Here is a 21,449-nt window from a genome sequence, read left to right on the forward strand (position 1 = left end):
ACGACTTTCACTCTTCTACTTTTTATTGACTGGTGGCGTCAGCTACTCGAACTCTTTATTTTTGCAAACCACTTATCGCACAAGTTGAGCAATTTCTAAATTTAGATTCTCTGAAGTTGGATGTCAGGACTTATAATGTTGGAAAATAATCTGTTATGTTCCCGTCCCTCGATTTTCTCTTCAGTTCGAATTTTATTTCAGATCGTAGTTAAGACAGTTTTTCATTTAGTGATTTTATTTTTCAATTGATTGGAATGTTTTTTGTTTTTTTTTAAATATAAAAGGAAATGGAAACTGTTTTTTCTCCTTTTGCATTTTGATAAAAATCGAATTTACCATGCATCGTTAGTTTGGTAGGCATGCAAGTGTCATCTTCCTAGGCCCTGATGTGAAGTCAGTGACATAAATAAGTTGGTACTCACGATAAAGTTTTGCCCCTACAAATCACTCGGACCAATCAGTAAGTTGTGGATTAATATTGCAGAATTGCCATCTTAATTCGACCTCCTATATTTTTTCGAAGTGCTGGCGGTCTAAAAAAAATTCTTTCGGATTATTAATTTTTACATCAACATTTCCCCGTCTGTTCTTTAAATAAACTCCATAGTAAAATTTTGTTCTATCTTTATGAATGTAAATGAACGTAAGCGTTTTCTGCTGTTAATAATAAATAAAATCCTTCCATGTTGAATTATTATATATGTTTAAGCTTTCGTAATTAGTGTTGTGAATTAAACGAAGATATTTGCTGTACAGCTGTTTACGGAAAACGCTGCAGAAGAAGGGGAAAAAAAAATTCTGATGTTGCATTTTTTCAGAATTAATGATTGGTTTATTAGAAATCTATTCCGCAACGGATTGTATTTATTTCAATTTTTTCTTACGCATATTTGGGTTCAATTTTCATTGGCCAACCATAAATCCGTAAAATGGTGGTTTGTTTTCAATTCTTTAATTGCATCCAGTTGTTCTTTGGAATCCTCTTGATTTTCTCATTTAACCATTGAAATATAATTCCCTTTTGATTTCATAATCGGCAACTAATTTCATTTAATTAAAATCTGACCACACTGGCAGTGCTCTTATATCAAAACTCCTTCTTGTGTTGAAATTAAATATGATCATTCTAAATCTATAAGCATTTTGCACACTTTTTTGAGGTGTACACGTTATTAATGCAGTGAAACTTGGCTGATTACATACCACCATCTGCTACGGAATTTACGAAAATTAGGTGAAAACTACGGAATTACGGATAGAAAAACTATAGAAAATTTAAAAAAAAAAAAAAAAAAAAAAAAAAAGCTGAAAAGATCTTTTACCTAAATCTTCGCTCACAGTAGTTGGGGAGGGGAGAGGGAATCCTGTTCTAGCATGAATGCAGAAACACTGGAATTTATATGATCAACAAAATCGTGTTGTGTGATTTTTAAAAAAAATATTTTACTTATATATTTAGTTAATAATAAATCACTACAAAAAAATTTCGAATAATGTTGGAAAATATTTGTTTTAAAATTAATTAATATCATTATTACTAATTATTTTAACATTAATTAACTTTAAAATTAAATTAATTAAAATTCTTTAGAAATACTTTTTTTTTCAATAATTTGTTCATACTACGTTATATGTAACAAATCGGTAAAAAATGCGCAGGAGTAACCAATATTGGAAAGGGTATGTAATTAGGAAGTTTCTTAATATAAATTCAATTTATCTAAAAAAACATCCGAATTGAGAAAAAAATAGTCTAAAAATGATTGCAGTGACTATTCTTGAAATGAAAATGATAAGATTTATGCTTAAAATTAAATTTGTAAATAAATAATACATAATTGATTAAAAAGGAGTAACCCGTTTAGTGCCAAATGACGATATATCATCTTTGATAACAGCTACGGAACTTATCAGAGAAGATATATCGTTGCATATATGATGGAAGCTTATTTTTCAACAAATGTTGAAATACAATTGACAATAATTTTTTCCCTTTATTTCGTAGTATCTACCTTTTTGAATTTTATAAACGTCATTTTTATTTTGTTTTTCATGAGCTGTATTTCAAACCTTAGCAAAAGCGTCAAATTCACATGGAATTCTTCTCATTGGAACGATATTTTGGGTCGACACCCAAAAGTTTAATAAACAAAAGAACAATCATTTCAATAGATAAATTAATAGTTTTAAGAAACAAGCAATATGCAGCACTTTTAATACAACTATCCATTAATGCCTCAAAAAAAAAACAGAATAATCCACTAGTGCGAAATTTTATGGGAAATTTTTTTTTAGCTTTTTGATTTAATATATCGTAGTACAGCGAAGTCTTCGAGGGAATTTAGGATCTTAAAATTATTCAGTTACGATCATCGAGGATATAAGGTACGAACCTATTACACAAAATAACGAAAATGATTCATAAATTCTTTTTAGTACGATTTATGATTTAGAATTAATCAAATTGAAATTTTAGGTGACATTTTATAATTAATTAATTGGAAATTTGAAAACTGACCAAAAGAAAATTCAAATTATCAACATTTTAAATTTTTCATGTTCCAATGTATTTCAATCTTGAAAAATCAGTGAGTGCATTCATTTGGTATAAATAGAGTACTGATTTCATAGGAAAATTCTAATGAATATTTGATAGTCATGTCTATTTATATTGTTTGAAAAAAATATATGTAAGCCCGTAAATAATTATTCAAATGTGATGCATTACTTTTGCATCATTTTTAAGTAAGGAAGATGTGATTCATTTTGATAAGCTAGTCAGAAACAAGCTTTCCGTTTCCTATCACGTGAGAGAAGTTGGAAGCCACTGCCTCTGGAATGCACGCTTGTGGAGAGGGAAAAAAACTACAATAAAAAAATGGTTTCATGAAACAAGTCTGCGTGGCACACCTTAGAATTCTGTTTAGTCTTTGCATCATCATGTTACTCATAAAGCATTACGTGTTTAAAGTTTTTAAAGGAAGAACATCTACAATTCTATAATCAGCCTCAAAGTAAAATTGTATTTAACATGAGAATAATGAATTTTATGATTTGGAAAGCAGTCTTTACCCAGAGGAATTCCATTGATGTGTGGTTTTGTTTTATAACTAATAAAAAGCGCTTTTCAGTCCTTTCACTTGATCGAGTTTTGTACGTAAAAATGGGTCAAAATGTTGATGTGCTTTCGAGTTCATGCTGTCTTCCGGTATCTAATATTAGATAGCTTAGAAAGTTAGAAGTTTAGATGTTTCCGTGATACGAAAATTGGCCTAGTTACTGGATTTAGATGTACGCGAACCCTTAGATTTATATATACGGATTAAATTTCTTGCTAGAGTCAAGCGTTCTTCTGACAATTTTATATAAAGTATTATTTAAATTTACAATGCACCATGTTGACATTCTCTCACTAGTTACATTTAATATAAAAATTTATAGAAAAACATAAAAACTTGGCTTTTTAGAAAGGGCTTTCTTTTAACGTGATTATATTTATAATGTGCATACTGTCAGGTATTGCGAATGTTTCAAAATGTTTGCAGGACATAACTTTGGCCTTAAAGCTACAAAATGTGGCGCGTAATTACTTCTTGGGTTTTAGGTATCCGCTGAGAAAAGGTCTTACCATTTTCCCTCAATAACTTCAGAGCATATTATTGTATACATACACACACACACACATTTTTGTACGATTGTGGAATTAAAAAAAAAAAAAAAACTGGCATTTCCATAATACCAGTTTTATTTCCTTACATTTTTTTAAAAAAAATTAATGATTTTTCCAAAACGTTTTAAATTTATTTTGTAAAACTTTTCATTTAGTTATTGAGTTAGTTACTACATTTCTACACACACGTTATGATGATATTAAAACTATATTTTAATGCTTTTGTTAGCTAGCCTTCTTGTTTGTCTGTTTGGTACAAATTTTACTATCGATTTTAAAATGATGTCCCGATGATCTAAAGACTTGAAACTTTACTCTTCTCCTCTTTCCCTTTTAATGCTCCCAGTGGCGGGCTTCGTCTAGGCAGTGGCCTAGAGGCGCTGAAACCTTGGGAGCACCAAAGTTAGATCTATTTTAAAAAGACTTTCATTAACTTCTCTACCAAATAAATAAATTTGAAAAAAGAAATCAAATTCTTTGAGTAACAAAATATTAGAATACTGTTAATACCTTGTTAACTATAATTGGTGAAGTTCTACCTGTTTCATTACATTCATTTAACAATTATAGTATTTGTATACGTCTAGTGTCTGCTTAAATATAATTTTATAAATACTTGGAAGGTACTAGAAATTTATGTACATACTGGAATGAGTTATAATAAATAAATCAATAAGAACTAATGTATTTTCACAAAAATACTAAAATTAAAAAAAAAAAACTATTATGTCAGTGCTGATTAAATTAAAAATATGAACAGATTTGAACTAATTTATCAGTTTGTTAAAAGTGAGATATCATAGTATGTATCGTTTTCGGTGCTTTAATCCGCCAGTGAACACTATCCATTCGCTTCTCTGAAAATGCCGGGGCTGAAATGGCCTAGTGGTGAGATCTCGGTTTCGGAACCGGAGGGCTTTAGGTTCAAAACCTGATTCCACCGAAGAACCGTCGTGTAAGCGGGTTTGGTGCACGTTGAATCCGTCGCGTCAAAACGTCCTCCCGCTGGTGTGTTACAGAAGTTAGGAGAGGGAGTGCCAGTTCAGATGTCGTCCTCTTCATCTGACCACAGTTCAAAATACGAGGTCCGTCCCAAAATAGCCCTAGTGTTGCTTTTAAAACGGGACGTTAACATAACTGAACTGAATCTCTGAAAATGCCGGATTATGAGAGAAACCGAATTGGTACAGATCCGGATTATCGAGACCCTACGTACTTAAAAAAATATTGAACATTGTTTATAAGATTTCTTATGATAGTGAAAAAAATCAAGAGTTCTTTGACCTTTGAGAATTGATACACATCGACAGTTTTAGTTTCAGGTTCAAACGCCGAGTCTTATTTGTGTAAATGATTGTATTTCTGTTTTCGTTTTCAAATGTGCATGAATAGTTAGATTGACAAGACAATGAGGTCGTGGGGGGAATATGACCCGAAACTTGGTAAAGACTTACAGTTGAAGATTAAAACCATGGAAGGGGTCATATTACATTAAGATGGTTAAAAAAAATACAAAAAATCAGACATATTTTGATGTTAAAGTGTATATTGAACAATATTTTATAACGAGATAAACGGGAAAATTGCTCGGTAGTTCTCATATCAGTACTAAATTAAAATTATGTTACATGTGCTTTGTTCCTACATGCTATTCGAACCCCCCCCCCTCATTTCCAAACATTATGTCGGCTTCAAGACCTTAAGAGTTTCCCACTTTTAGACCTTAATTCTATTAATAAAGCCGTACGTCGAATTTCTTTTATCAAACTTTTTGCCATTTTCAGTTATCATGTTTACACAAATGAACAAACTATAATTCCAAACAGACATTTTTTAATCTTGTTATCGAATGGGGAGAAACAAACGAAAACGTGAAGATTCATTAAAATCATCGAGTCGAAATTATTGATGGTGATATCTCTCATTATATCGTACACGTACACACACACACACACACACACAAAAAAAAAAAAAAAAAAAAACTGAAGTTTAAGGATTAAATAATGATGATTATTAGCATTAAAATTTATGTATAGAATTGAAAATAATTTAACATAAAATAATGCATTAAATGAAATTTAAATCGCAATTTCCGTATGGACAGAACTACAATTTTGATTCCTAAGATTTTAAAGTTATTTTTGAGTGAGTTGGCTTTTAAACATCGTGTATCAACTATTGATATTAAGTTTTCTGGATTTTCGCATTGTATACAAGCTATTAATGGAATCAAAATTTAACGAACAAATTGCAGGCATTCTTTACTTAGATTTTTAATTTAATTAATTAATTTAAAATTAATTATAATTACGCTTAAATTTTTATATTAAGCTACCACCCCTTCATAGCCTCTCTCAGCTGTCACTTTTAATTAATATACAATTTATAGTTCCTAGACATAATGTTCATTTCTAGAAGCACTATTCATTTCACTTGGAAAAATTCCGTGAAATTTCACAGATTTATTAAATTTTTTATTTTTGACTTTGGATGTTTTATTTAAAGAAAGAGGAACTAAGAGTAGATGCATTTAAAAGCAACACTTAAAACCAAATCGAAATCAAACATTTCCCAATGTGGAAAGAAAAATGAACTTCGCTCTTTACTGGTTGGGAGATTCAAATAACTGTGGTTACTGAATTTAAAGCAAGGAGTCATTTTCATCATCAAGCCCTTTGACATCTAAATGATGTCCAAGTGCATTTTTCAGAATCGAGAGCTACGTTAAAATGTGATGCGCGAATATGATTAAAAGTAATGAGGTTTTGTTTTTCATAATGTAGTAAAGAAACCGAAATTGCATCTTGCACTATATTTATTCAGTTGATTGAAACTAAAATCCGACTTATGACTACTTTTAAGAACAAGATCATTTACCAAATCTCATGTATTTTAAGTCGTTGCGATTTTAGTTTTCGCATTTACATGCTTGTGTTTTTAGTTTTCGCATTTACATAGATCGACAGTCAGTCAATCCTATGGCAAATTTGGCTCAAGATTTGATACGTATCTATACTTAAGATAATGAAAGTGTGTACCAAATTTCTTTTGTTCTAATTGTTGCGTTTATGAACGTCGTGTTTCGTACAAAAGCACAAACCGATAAGCATCCAATTCCATGATGGATTTGCCTCTTAAGTTGATAGGGATTCACAGTTTAAATGCTAAATCTATGCACTTAATTTTATCCATCTCTCTTTGCATTTTGTCGTTACCTTCACTTGTATACTGTTAGCCAGACTGACAGACTTCCTGTGAATGGATTTCATTCAAAAGTTGGTGGAAATCAACGTATTTAGTATAAAGACCACATGCCAAATTTTATTCGGCTGACTTCAAGCATTTTTGGGTTAACATAATTGCAGAGAGAATGAGGTTTGAAACATGGAGATTCGTAAAAATCTAGAGTTGGAATTTTTATGATAGCGATAATATTATGTACAAGAAAAAGATCTAAGAGCACACAAATTGTATTTTCTTTAAAATAAAGAAACAAAAGGGGGGGAATGAACTTTTATTTAAGCTTTTTTTTTTAAGATACATTTTAAAATTCACTGTGTCAGAAATTATAAATTAGAGCTTGTTTTGATAAATATTTTGCCTTGCAAAAATGAATACCTTTCAGAGCTACCAACAAACCTTCTGAACAACTAGGTTTGCTTGGAAAAGAGGATTATTGCTCTAGAATGGCTTTATTGTATAAAATTATTTTTGATATTTTGTATATATTAGCTTAGTAAAGATATCAAATGCAAACAGATCCAATTTTTTATAGGTAAATGTTCATGGTGTGATTCCTTTGTTTAAAGTTTCTATTATCTAGAGTTATCGAATTTTCCAAGAAAATGTGTCAAAGATCATATTAGATCCGTTTTTCATGATGCGAGGTTTGTAAAGGTCGTTATCAGTAGTTATTTTTTTTAAGCCGTTCAGTGGAGGCAGGAGAGAAGATAGATAAGTAAATAAAAAAGGTTCTATTCTTAAGTGCCTTAATAATAATCAGATTCCATGCATTTCCAGGAAAGTAAGGCATTTATAAAAGCGTTTCGCTTTATTCAGAGAGGGAAAATGTACATTCCCTTAAAAAAAATCATTGAGAAAGTGCAGACGACAATTAATTATATTCCTTTCATTAAAGTTAAACTGTGCTTCAAATATGTATGTAATTATTCTGATAGCATTATAGCAAACACTTTTATTGGTTAATGTCAGATAATTGTCCATTAAATTTTCCTCTTTCTACGTAAATATTGTAGATCAACACTAGAACTATCCATGTTAATGGTTAATACGTTTTAGTACTTACGGGCCTATTTGTATAATTTCAAATAATCGGTCTTGGAAACATTTATCGAATGAAAAGTCGCAATTTAAAATGCAGTCTCTATTAACCGAATTTTCGATTACCCGAAGTGATTGCTGTCCCAGTCAGCTTAGATAATCTAAAGTTTTCTTTTAAAACTTATCATTTCATTTTGAATTACAGTAATACAATTTGAATGATGCTAAATATGAAAATGAATAATCTTAACTTAGAATATAACATCAATGAACAATGACGAGGAATTTTCTTTCCTTTTGTTGGTTCTGCAGTTCATTGCCCAAATCTACCTGATGCGTGTTGAAACAGGCTCTCTTCATTGTTATTTATTTCATTTGGAATTGCATCGCAACAGTTAATGCCAAAGAATTGTCCACTAAATTTTCCTCTTTCCACGTAAATACTGTAGATCAACACTAGAACTACCGATGTTAAATACATACCTAGTTTTACCACACCCTTCAGATTGACGGGTTTTTGATCATCAGTGTAACTTTTGGCTTAGTTTATGTCAATAAAATAATATAATTTAACAAAAACAACATTTAATATAATAATTCATTAATTATTAATAAAAACCCTAAGGAAAACAGTTTGTATTTGCATTTATAAGAGGATATCCAATTAGAGCTCTTTGTTCTAAACTGAATCATAATCGAAATAAAATAATTATAATTATTAATAATATTCATAATGGAAATTTTAATTATTATAACGGCTTCCAAACACTTTGGATCAATCAATATAATTCCATATGAAAAATGTAATTCAAATTTTTCCAGGAAATGTCTGAAAGAGATGTATAAATGAATTTAAATACGTATTGATGTCCATCATTGCATAGATGATCCATATTATAAACTTTGAAATTGCTAAAGCCGTCATTATAAATTGGGTCTTAGTATAAATTAGTTTAAGTCATATTGCTTATGCAAGTTAAAATGGCTGAGTAGAAGTTGAATAGTCGGCATAAAGTTCTAGAGCAATACATAAATTATATAGCAATTTTTAGGCATGAAATTTGAAAACTATCAAAATGCCGGTCTTGTTAGTTCTAGCGTTAAGAAAAAGCGACTGCATTCTTTACTTATAGATTTGCTCTTAATTAGAATGATTAAAATGATTAAGAAATTAAAAATTGATTGAAAATATTTATATTGTTATAAATATCCGGATGAAGCATCATTTCAAAGTTTGTTTCTCTTTCTAATAAGTCCTACTAATTTAATTTCAAGGGATTTATTAAGTTCCTGTGACATATCGCGTAATTGATACAAGAGAAAAAACAAAAGCAGGTTCGTCTACACATGTCAGAATAACCGAAGCGTGCCCGTCGCCACCGATTTATGATGATTAAAAGTTAGGAAGATATCACTTAAAAAAGGAATTGGCGGGAAAATTGTCAGAAATTCGTCAACGTTCATATAATTCCACACCGTTATGTTTTCCGTATTGCAGGCAGTCCTGTCAATCTGACCTCATAGGAAGTGCAGATCGAGGTATGATTTGTTTGACTTGACGGACCGTGGAGTGCTGCGCGTGCTCGTTTAGCAAGGTGATGGGTTATCACCAAATCGTCTCGCGACCTGCTTTCAGTCACTGTTGCGTGTCACTTATAATTCTACCCTAGATTCGACGCGTTTTTTATCATTTCCTTCTCGTTTCACTTTTATATCTGAAAGTGAGATTACTATTTCTCATGTTTTAAAATTCATTATTTCGTGTTATTTAATCTTATCTGATTGAATTGGGATAATTAATAAACCTGTTTTGTTCTTTAATTTGTTATTTACTGTAGCTTATTTATGATATCTTTGACCTTTCCATCTCTGTTGTTGCTGGCTTCATTTCAGTTTTTACTTTTTCATATACGAAGGATATTGTCAAAAAAATATTGCATCGAGATTTTGTGGAAGTACCATGTTTTAAATCTCAGGATCCGGGGTGGGGTGGAGTAAGGGTGAATAAATTAAACCTGTATGTCTCTAAAAATCATAACTTATTGAAATACTATACCATCAATAAAAAGCTAGATGAATGAAATTTGATATGTAGTCTATGCACTTAAATTCTAGATTTTTTATCAAACTTTGGACTAAATCTGTAACCTGGAAGTTAATCGTTTATTTGATTATGAACATGATACCTTAAAAGCGAAATTTTCTATGTCAATATATTCTGTTGTATTCTTTTGACTGGAATTGTAGGTCAGTATGAAATTGTGGACTAGATCTGTTAAATGATTGATTGGCTGTCGATCTGAAATTCGCGATTCTATCTGAGTGAATTTATATATTGTTTTTGCACCAAAAGCATAGATCATTAACATTATCTTGTTGACAGTCCGTAAAAAGTTAGACTGCTTGTTCTTATGTACATAAACATCATTAAAAAAAACATACCGAACAAGATAAATTAACTTAGGCATGTGACTTAATAAATTTTAGATTCATATCAAATTAAGTCTTTGAAAAAAAAAACATATTTGATTATCTCGACTAACAAAGCTGAACAAAAAATCCGCATTATGTAAGTATGCAAAAAAAATTCCAGTGGAGAAAGTTACCGCCGGCATAATAGTATTCATGTTTGTTGATAAACTGATTTAAGAATCGCATTTTATTTATTGGTCCATTTCTTTCTTTTTTATTTACATATTCACTAGCATTTTTTTTTTTTTTTTTGTCTTAAGTAGATTGAAATTTTAAATATTCTTTTGATATGCTTTAATAACCTAACATATTGTTTGCAATATGCAGGATTAAAAATCATTCCAAACGTTCCACAGGGCAGACCTTTGGGCCTAAAGGTACCAAATTTGCGGTTCTCTTACTGAACAGTAGATGCTCACTAATAAAGTTTTCTTTTTTCAAATCAAAGTTAATATTTTTTATCAAAAACTTTGGGCAATATTCTTGCATATGAAAGCTGTTTTTACACTTTTTTTTTAATTCATGACATAAGCTTTTTAGTGTTGCCAATTTTATTTTCGTGTAATTTTCCTCTCTTAATTTAGTAATTTTTTTAAATTTACAGTAATTTTTTTTTATTGTTTTAGTTATTAAATTTATATTCATGCATATTGTGACAATATTCATAATGCTTTTTGTGTGCATTCTATCGTTGTGTGATAAATATGAGTAAATTTTTTTTAATAAAATCAAAATAGACGAATCAAGGCTAAAACATTATCATGTTGGGATATATTATCGTAGAAATTCAAACTTGCTTTAACCCTTAATAGCCAAAAGGTCCCAATACTGGGAATTTAGTTTTAATTTCATTTACTTGTCATCGCTGTAGTTTTCTTTATCAAATATTGCAACTTATTACAACCATACAAAAAGGGGGGGGGAGAAAAGAAAAGAAAGGTCTCGGCCGTTATATATTAAGAATTAAATATTTTGTAGTATATTTGTGTAGATCTTTACGAGAAGAATGATAAGCAGCGCTTGTACTTTCTGTATATCTATTCAGAGCATTTCTCCAGATACTAAGTCTTCTTAGTCCTCAATCTTTATTGTGGAAACTGGATTGAGCCTATGTGCGCAAGTTAAACACCGTGAGATTAATTCACCCTAGTCTTATATTTAATGATTGCATCTTTTGTAAATAAATCTTTTATTTGTCTTATAATTAATCTTATTAGCAGAATAAGTAATAGATCACGACCAACCGCAACTTAAAATTAGATACTATCATTCCCACAATAAATGTCACGATGCAGACTTTTGTGTGAAGCAGAGGATCCCAAACTATGGTTGGCAACCAGACCTTGAATGTATATGAATCTTTCCACCATTTGCAGAAATGTGATGTGGGCGCATAATCTTTATCAAACTACACATTAGAAATTTGTTTTGTGAAGTTATATTTGTTAATAAATGTTGTTTCTTAGCAAAAGTTCCTTTTTGTCCCATAAAAATCTCTTTCGTAAAGAATGTGTGCTATTCGTCTTTGGAAAAATTCAGTACATCGAAGATGAAGTGGTTCACTGTAAGTTTTGTTTTTTAAAAGTGGGCCGCAATGTTGAAAAGTGTGGGAACTCCTGGTCTGGAACATTTTCGCATTGTAAAAATTATTATTATTATTATTACTTTAAATTAACCGATTTGTAAATTTACACTAATACCATTTGAACAATGTAAGTAAAATATTTGAGACAAAGTAAACAACACTAATAAAGCAATTTTTTTTAAAATTATTCTGAATTTATTCTTAACGTTTGTTTATGATAATAGAAATATGCAGTATAGTTTTGAAATTAATCTCTTCACTGTTTAATCGTTATATACAAAATCGAATATTCGTTTATTTGCTTTGAACCTTATGCCTTGAACCATACCCCCTTGACAGAGTCTCACAAAATTCATATATGTTCTCAGGGGTGTTTGTGCTCCGGGGAAACCCCGGAATTCCGGGGATTTTGAACTTCGATCCCCGGAATTTCCGGGGATCGTCGTTCAAAAGGAAGTAGGAATAATAATGAATTATTTATTTTGATCTGGGTAATTTTGTTTGCTTTTAAAGCAGAAAACGCAAGGTCAGTGTGTGTGGCGAAAACTTTTCCTTTCTTTCTCCAAAGGCAGTGATAATGCGTGAAAAGGGGGAAAAACTTCTTTTTTGTTCTTTCCTTATTGCGAGTTATGACTCATTCCCCCGGTTCTCGGACATTCTCTTCTGGATTCTTTTCGGCAAGTAAGCGCGGCAGAAAAAAAAGGGGGAGACTTCGTTCGACCAGATGTGCGATAACGTGACTCTGGGTTCAAAGGTCTTATCTCTCCTGGCGTGGCGCCAATAAATAGAGAAGGGGAATTTTTCGCCGTATTAGCTATTTGTCATTGATCGCTTCGGAACTTTTTTTTCTTCGCTGTGTAAAATTTTCGTTTCATTTATTGATGCACGTGTAAATTTTTCGTTTCGCTTATTGAAATATTTTTTTATTTATGTACGCAAGAGAATTTCATTCAGAAATTTCAGCATATGAAACAGAAATTACCCCTTAAAAATTCATATCTAATTAGTTTTACAGCATTAGATCCAGAGCTAAGAGGTAAAACCAGTACAATATTAGCTTTTGAAAAATTATCATCTTTTATGTCCCATATTTTTAGTGATAATGAAAAGTCAAAAGTAGAAGCTGAAATAAGGTTATACCAGAGTGATATTGATATCACCAAAGAAATGCTCTACACATCTGATGAAAGTGGAAATCAAGTCAAGTGTACAATTGATAAATATTGGTCTAAAGTTTTTAATTTAAAAGATGATTTCACAAATGATTATAAGTATCCTACATTGGCTAAATTGGTCAAAGCCTGCCTTAGCTGCTTCCATGGCCCATTAGTGGAAAGTGCATTCAACTTAATGGATACACTTGTCACTGACTATAGAACCTCTCTTAAGATTGATTCCCTAGATGCAGTGCAGACTATTAAATATGATTTAATGGCTTCTAAAGAAACCTCATGTGAAAAATATGGCTCAAAAAATCCAATGACTGATCCAATTCACAAAAGATCTCTTACTGAATATGAACAGAAGTTGGAAAACATATCAAGAGGACTTAAAAACATGTATTTCAGATGAGTCACCTATAAAAGTCTCTGAAAAACCTTCTACATTAGCAGAAAAGCTTCTACCTCTGCATGTGCTGTTCTCGAGGAAATTTCTTCAACTGTAAATGAGGAAAATAAAAGTCAACCTTCCTGCAATTATGAAGTTCACCACAAAAGAAAGACAAGCCCACAAACATCAGAAAATAAAAAAAAAGCAGCAGAAATTAGATAATTTTTTTTAAAAGAATTAATTCAGGTAATTTAAAATATTTGCATAAAATGTAGTAGTTTATATGTTTGAAAATTTATGGTTATTAATTTTGCAAAAAAAGTAATTCATTGAACTTTTATAATTAGGTCATTCAATACTTCATAATTGTAATTTTTCATTTCTCTCCCCCCCCCTTCTCGAAACTCCAAAATGCCGGTAGTAAGTCCGTAAAAGTTTCAGGGGACTTTTTGGGGTCCCACAAACACCCCTGAGTTCTTTAGCACCTTAGAAGGATGAAATGGAAGGGAGTGGAATGGCATTCAGTTTTCTGCTAACTTCGGAACATATCTCTGCACAAAATTTAATTTTACGCCATTTTAAAATTTTTAAAAAATCGATTTCACAAATTTTATTTCCAAACGAATATTTTTTTTATTTTAATTAATCTTTTAAAATTAATTTAAACTTATCGATTTATAACAATATATTTTCCCTTCTGCTGAATTCGTGTTTATTTTCGATCTTACACACTTTTCAATGACTTTGAACGCGTGCTTTTGGTTTTGTGTAATATTTCCCGCTACAACAGTGATATCCAGCATTTCAAGGGATTTTTTTTTTTTTTTTTTAAATTTTAGTGCTGTATGATTGTTTTGTTTGCTATCGCAAGCAACCAAAAATTTGATCTAATATCTATATATATTTGAAATCTAATATATATGTAGGACTCAGAAATCACTACTATTTTAGAACGCACATTTAATTACATTTAGGACGATTAGGACATTTAGGATATATATACATTAACATAAAAGAATTGAACATTCAGTAGATTTCGTCGAATACGTCGCGTCTCGTCTCGTCTAGTCTCGTCTTTACTTCGTCCAGATCCGTCTGATCTGACACGTCTTTACTCTCGTCCAGATCCGTCTGATCTGACACGTCTTTTCTCTCGTCCAGATCCGTCTGATCTGACACGTCTTTTCTCTCGTCCAGATCCGTCTGATCCGACACGTCTACACTCTCGTCCAGATCCGTCTGATCTGACACGTCTTTTCTCTCGTCCAGATCCGTCTGATCTGCCACTTCTTTACTTTCCTCCAGATCCGTCTGATCCGACACGTCTACACTCTCGTCCAGATCCGTCTGATCTGACACGTCTTTTCTCTCGTCCAGATCCGTCTGATCTGCTCTCCGTCTAACCAGCGTCAACTCCGTCTAACAACCAGCAAATGGCGCTCGCCAACAGGCGCTCGTCACTACATATATAATATCTTTAATATTTTGGTAAGCATATACATTGAACTCTTGTAATTCATCAACAAAATTGTGTATGAAAATTACGGTGATGATTAGGTACTAAAAATTGCATACTGAAATAATTTCACGTATTTTTGTTTTGTTTGCAGAGAATCGGAAAGTGGCCGATTAATATATAAGCAATATTATTACTCTAAAAAATTGAGTACATCGCTTTTTATGAGGAAGTGGAAAATATCAATACATTTTATTTATTCATTTTCCTTGTTATATTCCTCACCATTAGCAAGTTTTCCTCGCTATAAGAGCATGATAGAAGGGAAAGAAAAATAGGATTTTTTTTTAACTAGTCAATTTCATTTATAAAGTATCTCCAGTTTACTTCTTTAAATAATTGTGACTGCCTTGAAAAGAGTTCTTGAATTTAAAAAATGCGGCAGTTTTAGCTGTGTCTTAAACGGTAACAGTAAGAATCTGCGTGGAAGAATCCAAAGAAATGCACCTAAGTAAAAACAAAGAACAGAGCAAAATATATTATATATATGTATATGTGTATGTTTTATTGTATTTCAACAATAATTTTGTTATACAGATTTAAGTCGTAATTTACTGACATTTGTTTACTTCAAGCAGTTATGAAGATGTGCACTTCTCCATCAAGCAGTTGTCATTTTTCTATTTTGGTTTAATGCATGCCAAATTTTATATTTTCAGAATGCACGTTAATAGAATTATTTCTATTTTGAAAAATAGAATGCAAAATGTATTTGTAATAATGGAATGTAAAATATGCATATATTATTGATAATTCATATAAACAACAGAAATACTCCTGGCATTAAAAGCCCTTCAGTTTCATTGTGTTTCTTTATTTTCTTTAATTTTATTATTACCGTTCTCTGAGAACTGAGAGCGTTGCCCGATGTTGAAATGAGTGATTTCCAAACCGGTTTATTTCAGATTTAGTTTTTGTATCTTACATATAGGTGCTTTGAGCTGATTCTTCAAAAGCGTGTTTGTGAGCAGCGTTTCTAAGTCGGCACAGTTCACATTGGATTTAGTAATTTTTTTCCCCCTTAAAAGATACACGGTGGATTTCAAAATTAAATAGTCATGAAACGCTTGATATGTATCATGTGATGAAAAATAGACTTCATTGATACTAACAGCAGCTTTTATTCTCTCTTTTTCTGAAGTACAATTTGATTAAGTTTAGATTTTTGCATTCTGAAATTCAATTTCTTTCACTCTCTAAAGGTATGCAACCTTAACATTTCAGTGCTTTCTAAGCCTTTAATGTACAGACCTGCTGGAATGTACTCCTCGACCTTTTCATATATTTAAAACGGCTATTTTCACAATATAGTGAACAAATTAAAGTATACATTTTGGATCGTTTCCCTCTGACTGATTGGATCCAAAATTGGATATATGTCTGCTAATTCGTTAGAAAGACTGCATACAAATTTCGTTTATGTAATTTGTTGCATTGTTTGATTATCATGTTTTACATACACATTTACACATAAACAAACAGGCGGTGTATCCGTTGAAGGATTTAATCCAAAATTAAATCAAGATGTGTAGATTACATACTAAATTGCACCTTTTCTACCTGTTACATTTTATGAGTAAACATGTTGACATAGAAATAAGAAGAAAAAAAAAATTCATCTAGACGGAATTTCTCCCCTATTTAATAGAAATCTATCCTTTTGATGTGAAAATTGCATATTGAATCTCTTTCATCTGGCTGGTGTGTGTGTGTGTGTGTGTGTGTGTGTGTGTGTGTGTGTGTGTGTGTGTGTGTGTGTGTGTGTGTGTGTGTGTGTGTGTGTGTGTGTGTGTGTGTGTGTGTGTGTGTGTGTGTGTTTAAAATAATAAAGACATTTAAACATCACCAGTTGTCATCTTCTCTTTCCGACCTTTCTTCTTTAAAGGTATCACAATTTTTTGAACAACGTCGCATCCCTTTGGTTTAAAAACTAATTTGATTTCGCCAATCGTTACATTTAAAATAATTTGAAAAATCAAAGAACTAATCCTCCAGCCCCAACCACTAACCTGATTTCGACGATTTTTTAAATATGAAAGTTCGACACTTAGATAAATTATTAATGCGGTCATCAGGTTCTCACAAACCCTCATTTGCGGCAAAAATCTTGAAAAGATACTTTACTGTACATTCTCTATAGGAGGAAAACCATGACTATCGGCCAGTCCCAATCATGGTACCAATTTCACCAGTTTTTTTTTTTTTTTTTTTTTGCTTGAAAGCTTATGTTTCGATACGTTATCCATTATTACGTTCTGCTGATCACCATTTTCTAGAAATGCCTTAAAATAAAACCTTGTTGAAAATCCCCAGTCTCAGTAACTGGATTGATAATGCCGTTTCAATGCTTTGCGTGCAAAGCTGACTAATAATCATGTTATTCCGCATGTATAATTAAAACAGTACTTCCATACCTGTGATAAAAAAAGTAGTAAAGTTAGTATAATAATCGAAAAACTGCTTTTCTGCGCATAGTTCGCTCTTATTTAAATTGACTTGTTTCATGTTTGTCCAGGTGGAAATTTTTAACTCGCTTCTTAATGTTCTAGAGTTTTTGAAATTTTGTACACTTATGTGTTCTCGATGCCAAATTATATTGATATATTCAGAACTTAATTAACAGTTCATCAATCAATTTAAATAACTTTTGATTCCATGAAAATGACCCTCCTAGTAGCGAATGTGAGGGGGGGGGGATGTGTGCTTATGTTTCGATACGTTATCCATTATTACGTTCTGCTGATCACCATTTTCTAGAAATGCCTTAAAATAAAACCTTGTTGAAAATCCCCAGTCTCAGTAACTGGATTGATAATGCCGTTTCAATGCTTTGCGTGCAAAGCTGACTAATAATCATGTTATTCCGCATGTATAATTAAAACAGTACTTCCATACCTGTGATAAAAAAAGTAGTAAAGTTAGTATAATAATCGAAAAACTGCTTTTCTGCGCATAGTTCGCTCTTATTTAAATTGACTTGTTTCATGTTTGTCCAGGTGGAAATTTTTAACTCGCTTCTTAATGTTCTAGAGTTTTTGAAATTTTGTACACTTATGTGTTCTCGATGCCAAATTATATTGATATATTCAGAACTTAATTAACAGTTCATCAATCAATTTAAATAACTTTTGATTCCATGAAAATGACCCTCCTAGTAGCGAATGTGAGGGGGGGGGATGTGTTCAAAATTCTGTAACATTTTTAGCAATGTATTTTAAATCAAACACTAAAGGGTAGTAAATAATTATTTAAAATTCTGTTTCATGCTACATACAATAAAAGTATGTTTTTGGAAATACTGCTTTTATCGAGTGAGTTTCGTTTTCACACAGACAGCAGATATAATTCCGGAAATAACCCCCCCCCTTGGAATTTAAGGAGTTTTAAAATATGGAAATTCATCAAAAAGTATAACAATCGTCAATTTTTTGGATGATGGCAGTACTTTTTCACCGTTTAGGAGAATGCAACAAAATTTAATGACTCATGTTGCTTTATTTCATTTTGGGAACTATCTTTTTAAAATCTCAGTTTTACTCATCATATTTTTTTTTTAAAATTTCGAACGCTTTTTTTTTCTCGAAATTAGACAATAGAATTTTAACTTTTAAAGAGAATTTCAATATGTTTGAAAGGACATTTCTGAAATATGCCATTGAAAAAATTTGCTTAAAGCAACATAGAAATGATATCTCATATATTCTGGACAGTTTCATGAACACCATTATTATAAATTGGTTTAATTATCATTACATTATTCAGTTATAGCATTGATAATGCGTGTATAGATTTATGTATTGCTATACTTATATATAATAAATTCGTTTTAAAATTATATAATATTGCATTAAAATAATTATCAAAAAAAATAATTTTTAGTTAAATGTACATTTTTAGATATAATATTTATGGGCTTCAAATCTGTATATAAATATTCAGTGATGGATTTAGGTATTTTGTGATCTCAATCGATGCAGATAATGATGCCTTTCTTTTAATAAAGGTGCCAATTTAGTTTCTCATTTTTAACATTTTAATGATTACTTTATGTAAACTTTTTTTTATTGATTTTGTGAAAATGGATTAATTTTTGTGTCTATTATGATGCACGTTTACTCAACATTCACATTTGTACACACTGTTATTGAAGTAAAGTCTCCATGTTTATAATTATTCAAATAACTAAGTGAGCGTAATAAAGAACGTATAGAAGTCTGACCAATTAATACTTGATTAATTTGTCAGATTATACTTGATTGCCAATTAATTCTTCATTATACTTCCTTGTATACTTGAAATTTTACTTGATACTTGGTTAATAATTATTTGAAAAATTAATTATACTTGAATTATGAAATTATACTTGAAATAATTTCTTATACTGGAAAATTATATTTCTTGTTTTTTATTATTATACTGGAAAAATTATTATAATACTTGATTAATTATAATAATCTTGAAATTACTTGAATTATATTTGAAAAATGTTCATAATATTCTAATACTATATCATTCATAGCATTTGTACTTTTTCAACCATTTTTTTGGATGGAGAACTTGGAAAATAATAAAGTTTTTTAATCGACCTGCTTGTAATCTTCTCTCAGTTTAGTGACCCTAGGCCTCTGTATAATCTGCCATTTTGTATAAATAACTGATTGACAAAGGATTCTAAGTTCTCTATTGTGTATTCAATTAAATTAGTTTATTCAATACTAATTTCCAAAAAAATCCCTAATCAGTTTTTCTTATTATTATTATAAAAGGATTTTAGGATAATGTGCGCAAATTTTTATGTGCATTGCAAATGAACTAAATTAATTTTTCAACATTTGAAAAACTGTAAAAAGGTTGGAATTAAATATCGTAATATACACAAATTTTCAGCAAAATTATTTTATCCTATGTTACAATCATTGATTAAAGCAACTTCTATATAGAGTATTTATGAAAATTTGAGTGAACATGGGAATGATAAATGTTCGTCTCAAAATACATCCTATCATGAATCTTGTTTTCTCTTGGCATTTTCTATTTAAAGATTGTATAAAAGGTTATTATTATTTAAAGATTTTTTAAGTTTGGGCTAATTTTTTTTAGCTCAATTCAGTTTCATTTTAATTATATTTTACCTGTCGTTATTTTCTTTGTATTTTTTGTTGCTGTTGATATTGCAATCATATGAAGGTAGTTTTAAAAGAAATGATGAAATATATTATTGTTTATTATTAAAATATTTTTAAATATGTAAATATTTTTTTTAGATATAATGCAGGCCATATCTACACCTACATTGGAGAAGTATGTGTATCTGTAAATCCTTACAGAACTATGAACATTTATGGACAAGATTATATCAACAGTTATCAAGGTCGAGAAATCTTTGAAAGGCCACCTCACATATTTGCAATAGCAGATGCTGCATACAAATCCATGAAACGTAATGCTGTAGACACATGTATAGTCATATCAGGTATTGATTTATTTTTGTTTTCTGAAATAACCCTGAACAACTAAGTTTCATGAATGCATTCTACTGTTCACGATAGTGACTTCTTTGCATACTGTTTTGAACTATGTTGAGACTTTCATGTTTATCACTTTGTAAAGCTTTGTTCACATGAAAAATGGTTGGCCATGTAATTATGAGTAATTATTTAGCATTTTTAGTCTTTATTTGCTGTGTTCAGAGGTGATGGACTGTCTAGTCATATTTTAGAAGACAGAGAACATCCATGAAAATGAAACTCATTGTATAGTGGGAGATGAATTGACCAGTTAACAACTTAAGTATGTGTATATTTAGAGTCAACCCTCCCCCCTCCCTTTTTTTTTTTTGCAGAACATAATAATGTCAACTAAGAATACTCTTCATACATGTATGTTGAAATCAAGATTAAAATTATAGTTAATGTTTGTGTTAAAATTATATTAGTTACTATTATTTTGAACTTTTAAGAATCTTTTGATTATAGAATTAAAATTTATATTTCCTGTCCTGCCTACCTCCGCCCCTGTTGCCTTTTTTTTTTTATCTTACTATATTCATTTTATTATTTTTATTTTAGTGAGCTAATTGACATCACATTTATTATGAACACTAAGCTTCATTTATTGGAATTTTTGTTATAAGTTTTTTTTTTTTTTCCCCTGAGTAAATGTGCTGTGCTTCATTCTTTATTTATGTGGGTTTTTTTTTTTTTTTTTTGTATTAATGTAATTATTTTTTTTCTCAAATAATACGGTAGTTTCTAATCATATTATATTTTTTAGGTGAAAGTGGTGCTGGAAAGACTGAAGCATCCAAAATAATAATGAGATATGTTGCTGCTATTACAAATACTAGTGGCCAAAAAGAAATTGAAAGGTATTAA

At 30.6% G+C, this 21,449-nt stretch overlaps 1 protein-coding gene across 1 annotated transcript in view; it reads left to right on the forward strand.

The window, feature by feature from the left end:
* Window positions 1-21,449, forward strand: part of LOC129957398 (unconventional myosin-Id-like) — an 83,919-nt gene that overhangs the window by 42,719 nt on the left and 19,751 nt on the right. The window contains exons 2-3 of the mRNA XM_056069703.1: window positions 20,340-20,548; window positions 21,349-21,442. Coding sequence (XP_055925678.1) covers window positions 20,340-20,548; window positions 21,349-21,442 — 303 coding nt within the window. The remainder of the gene's footprint in view (window positions 1-20,339; window positions 20,549-21,348; window positions 21,443-21,449) is intronic.

This window comes from Argiope bruennichi, chromosome 2, assembly GCF_947563725.1.
Source record: "Argiope bruennichi chromosome 2, qqArgBrue1.1, whole genome shotgun sequence".
NCBI classification, from domain to species: Eukaryota; Metazoa; Arthropoda; class Arachnida; order Araneae; family Araneidae; genus Argiope; species Argiope bruennichi.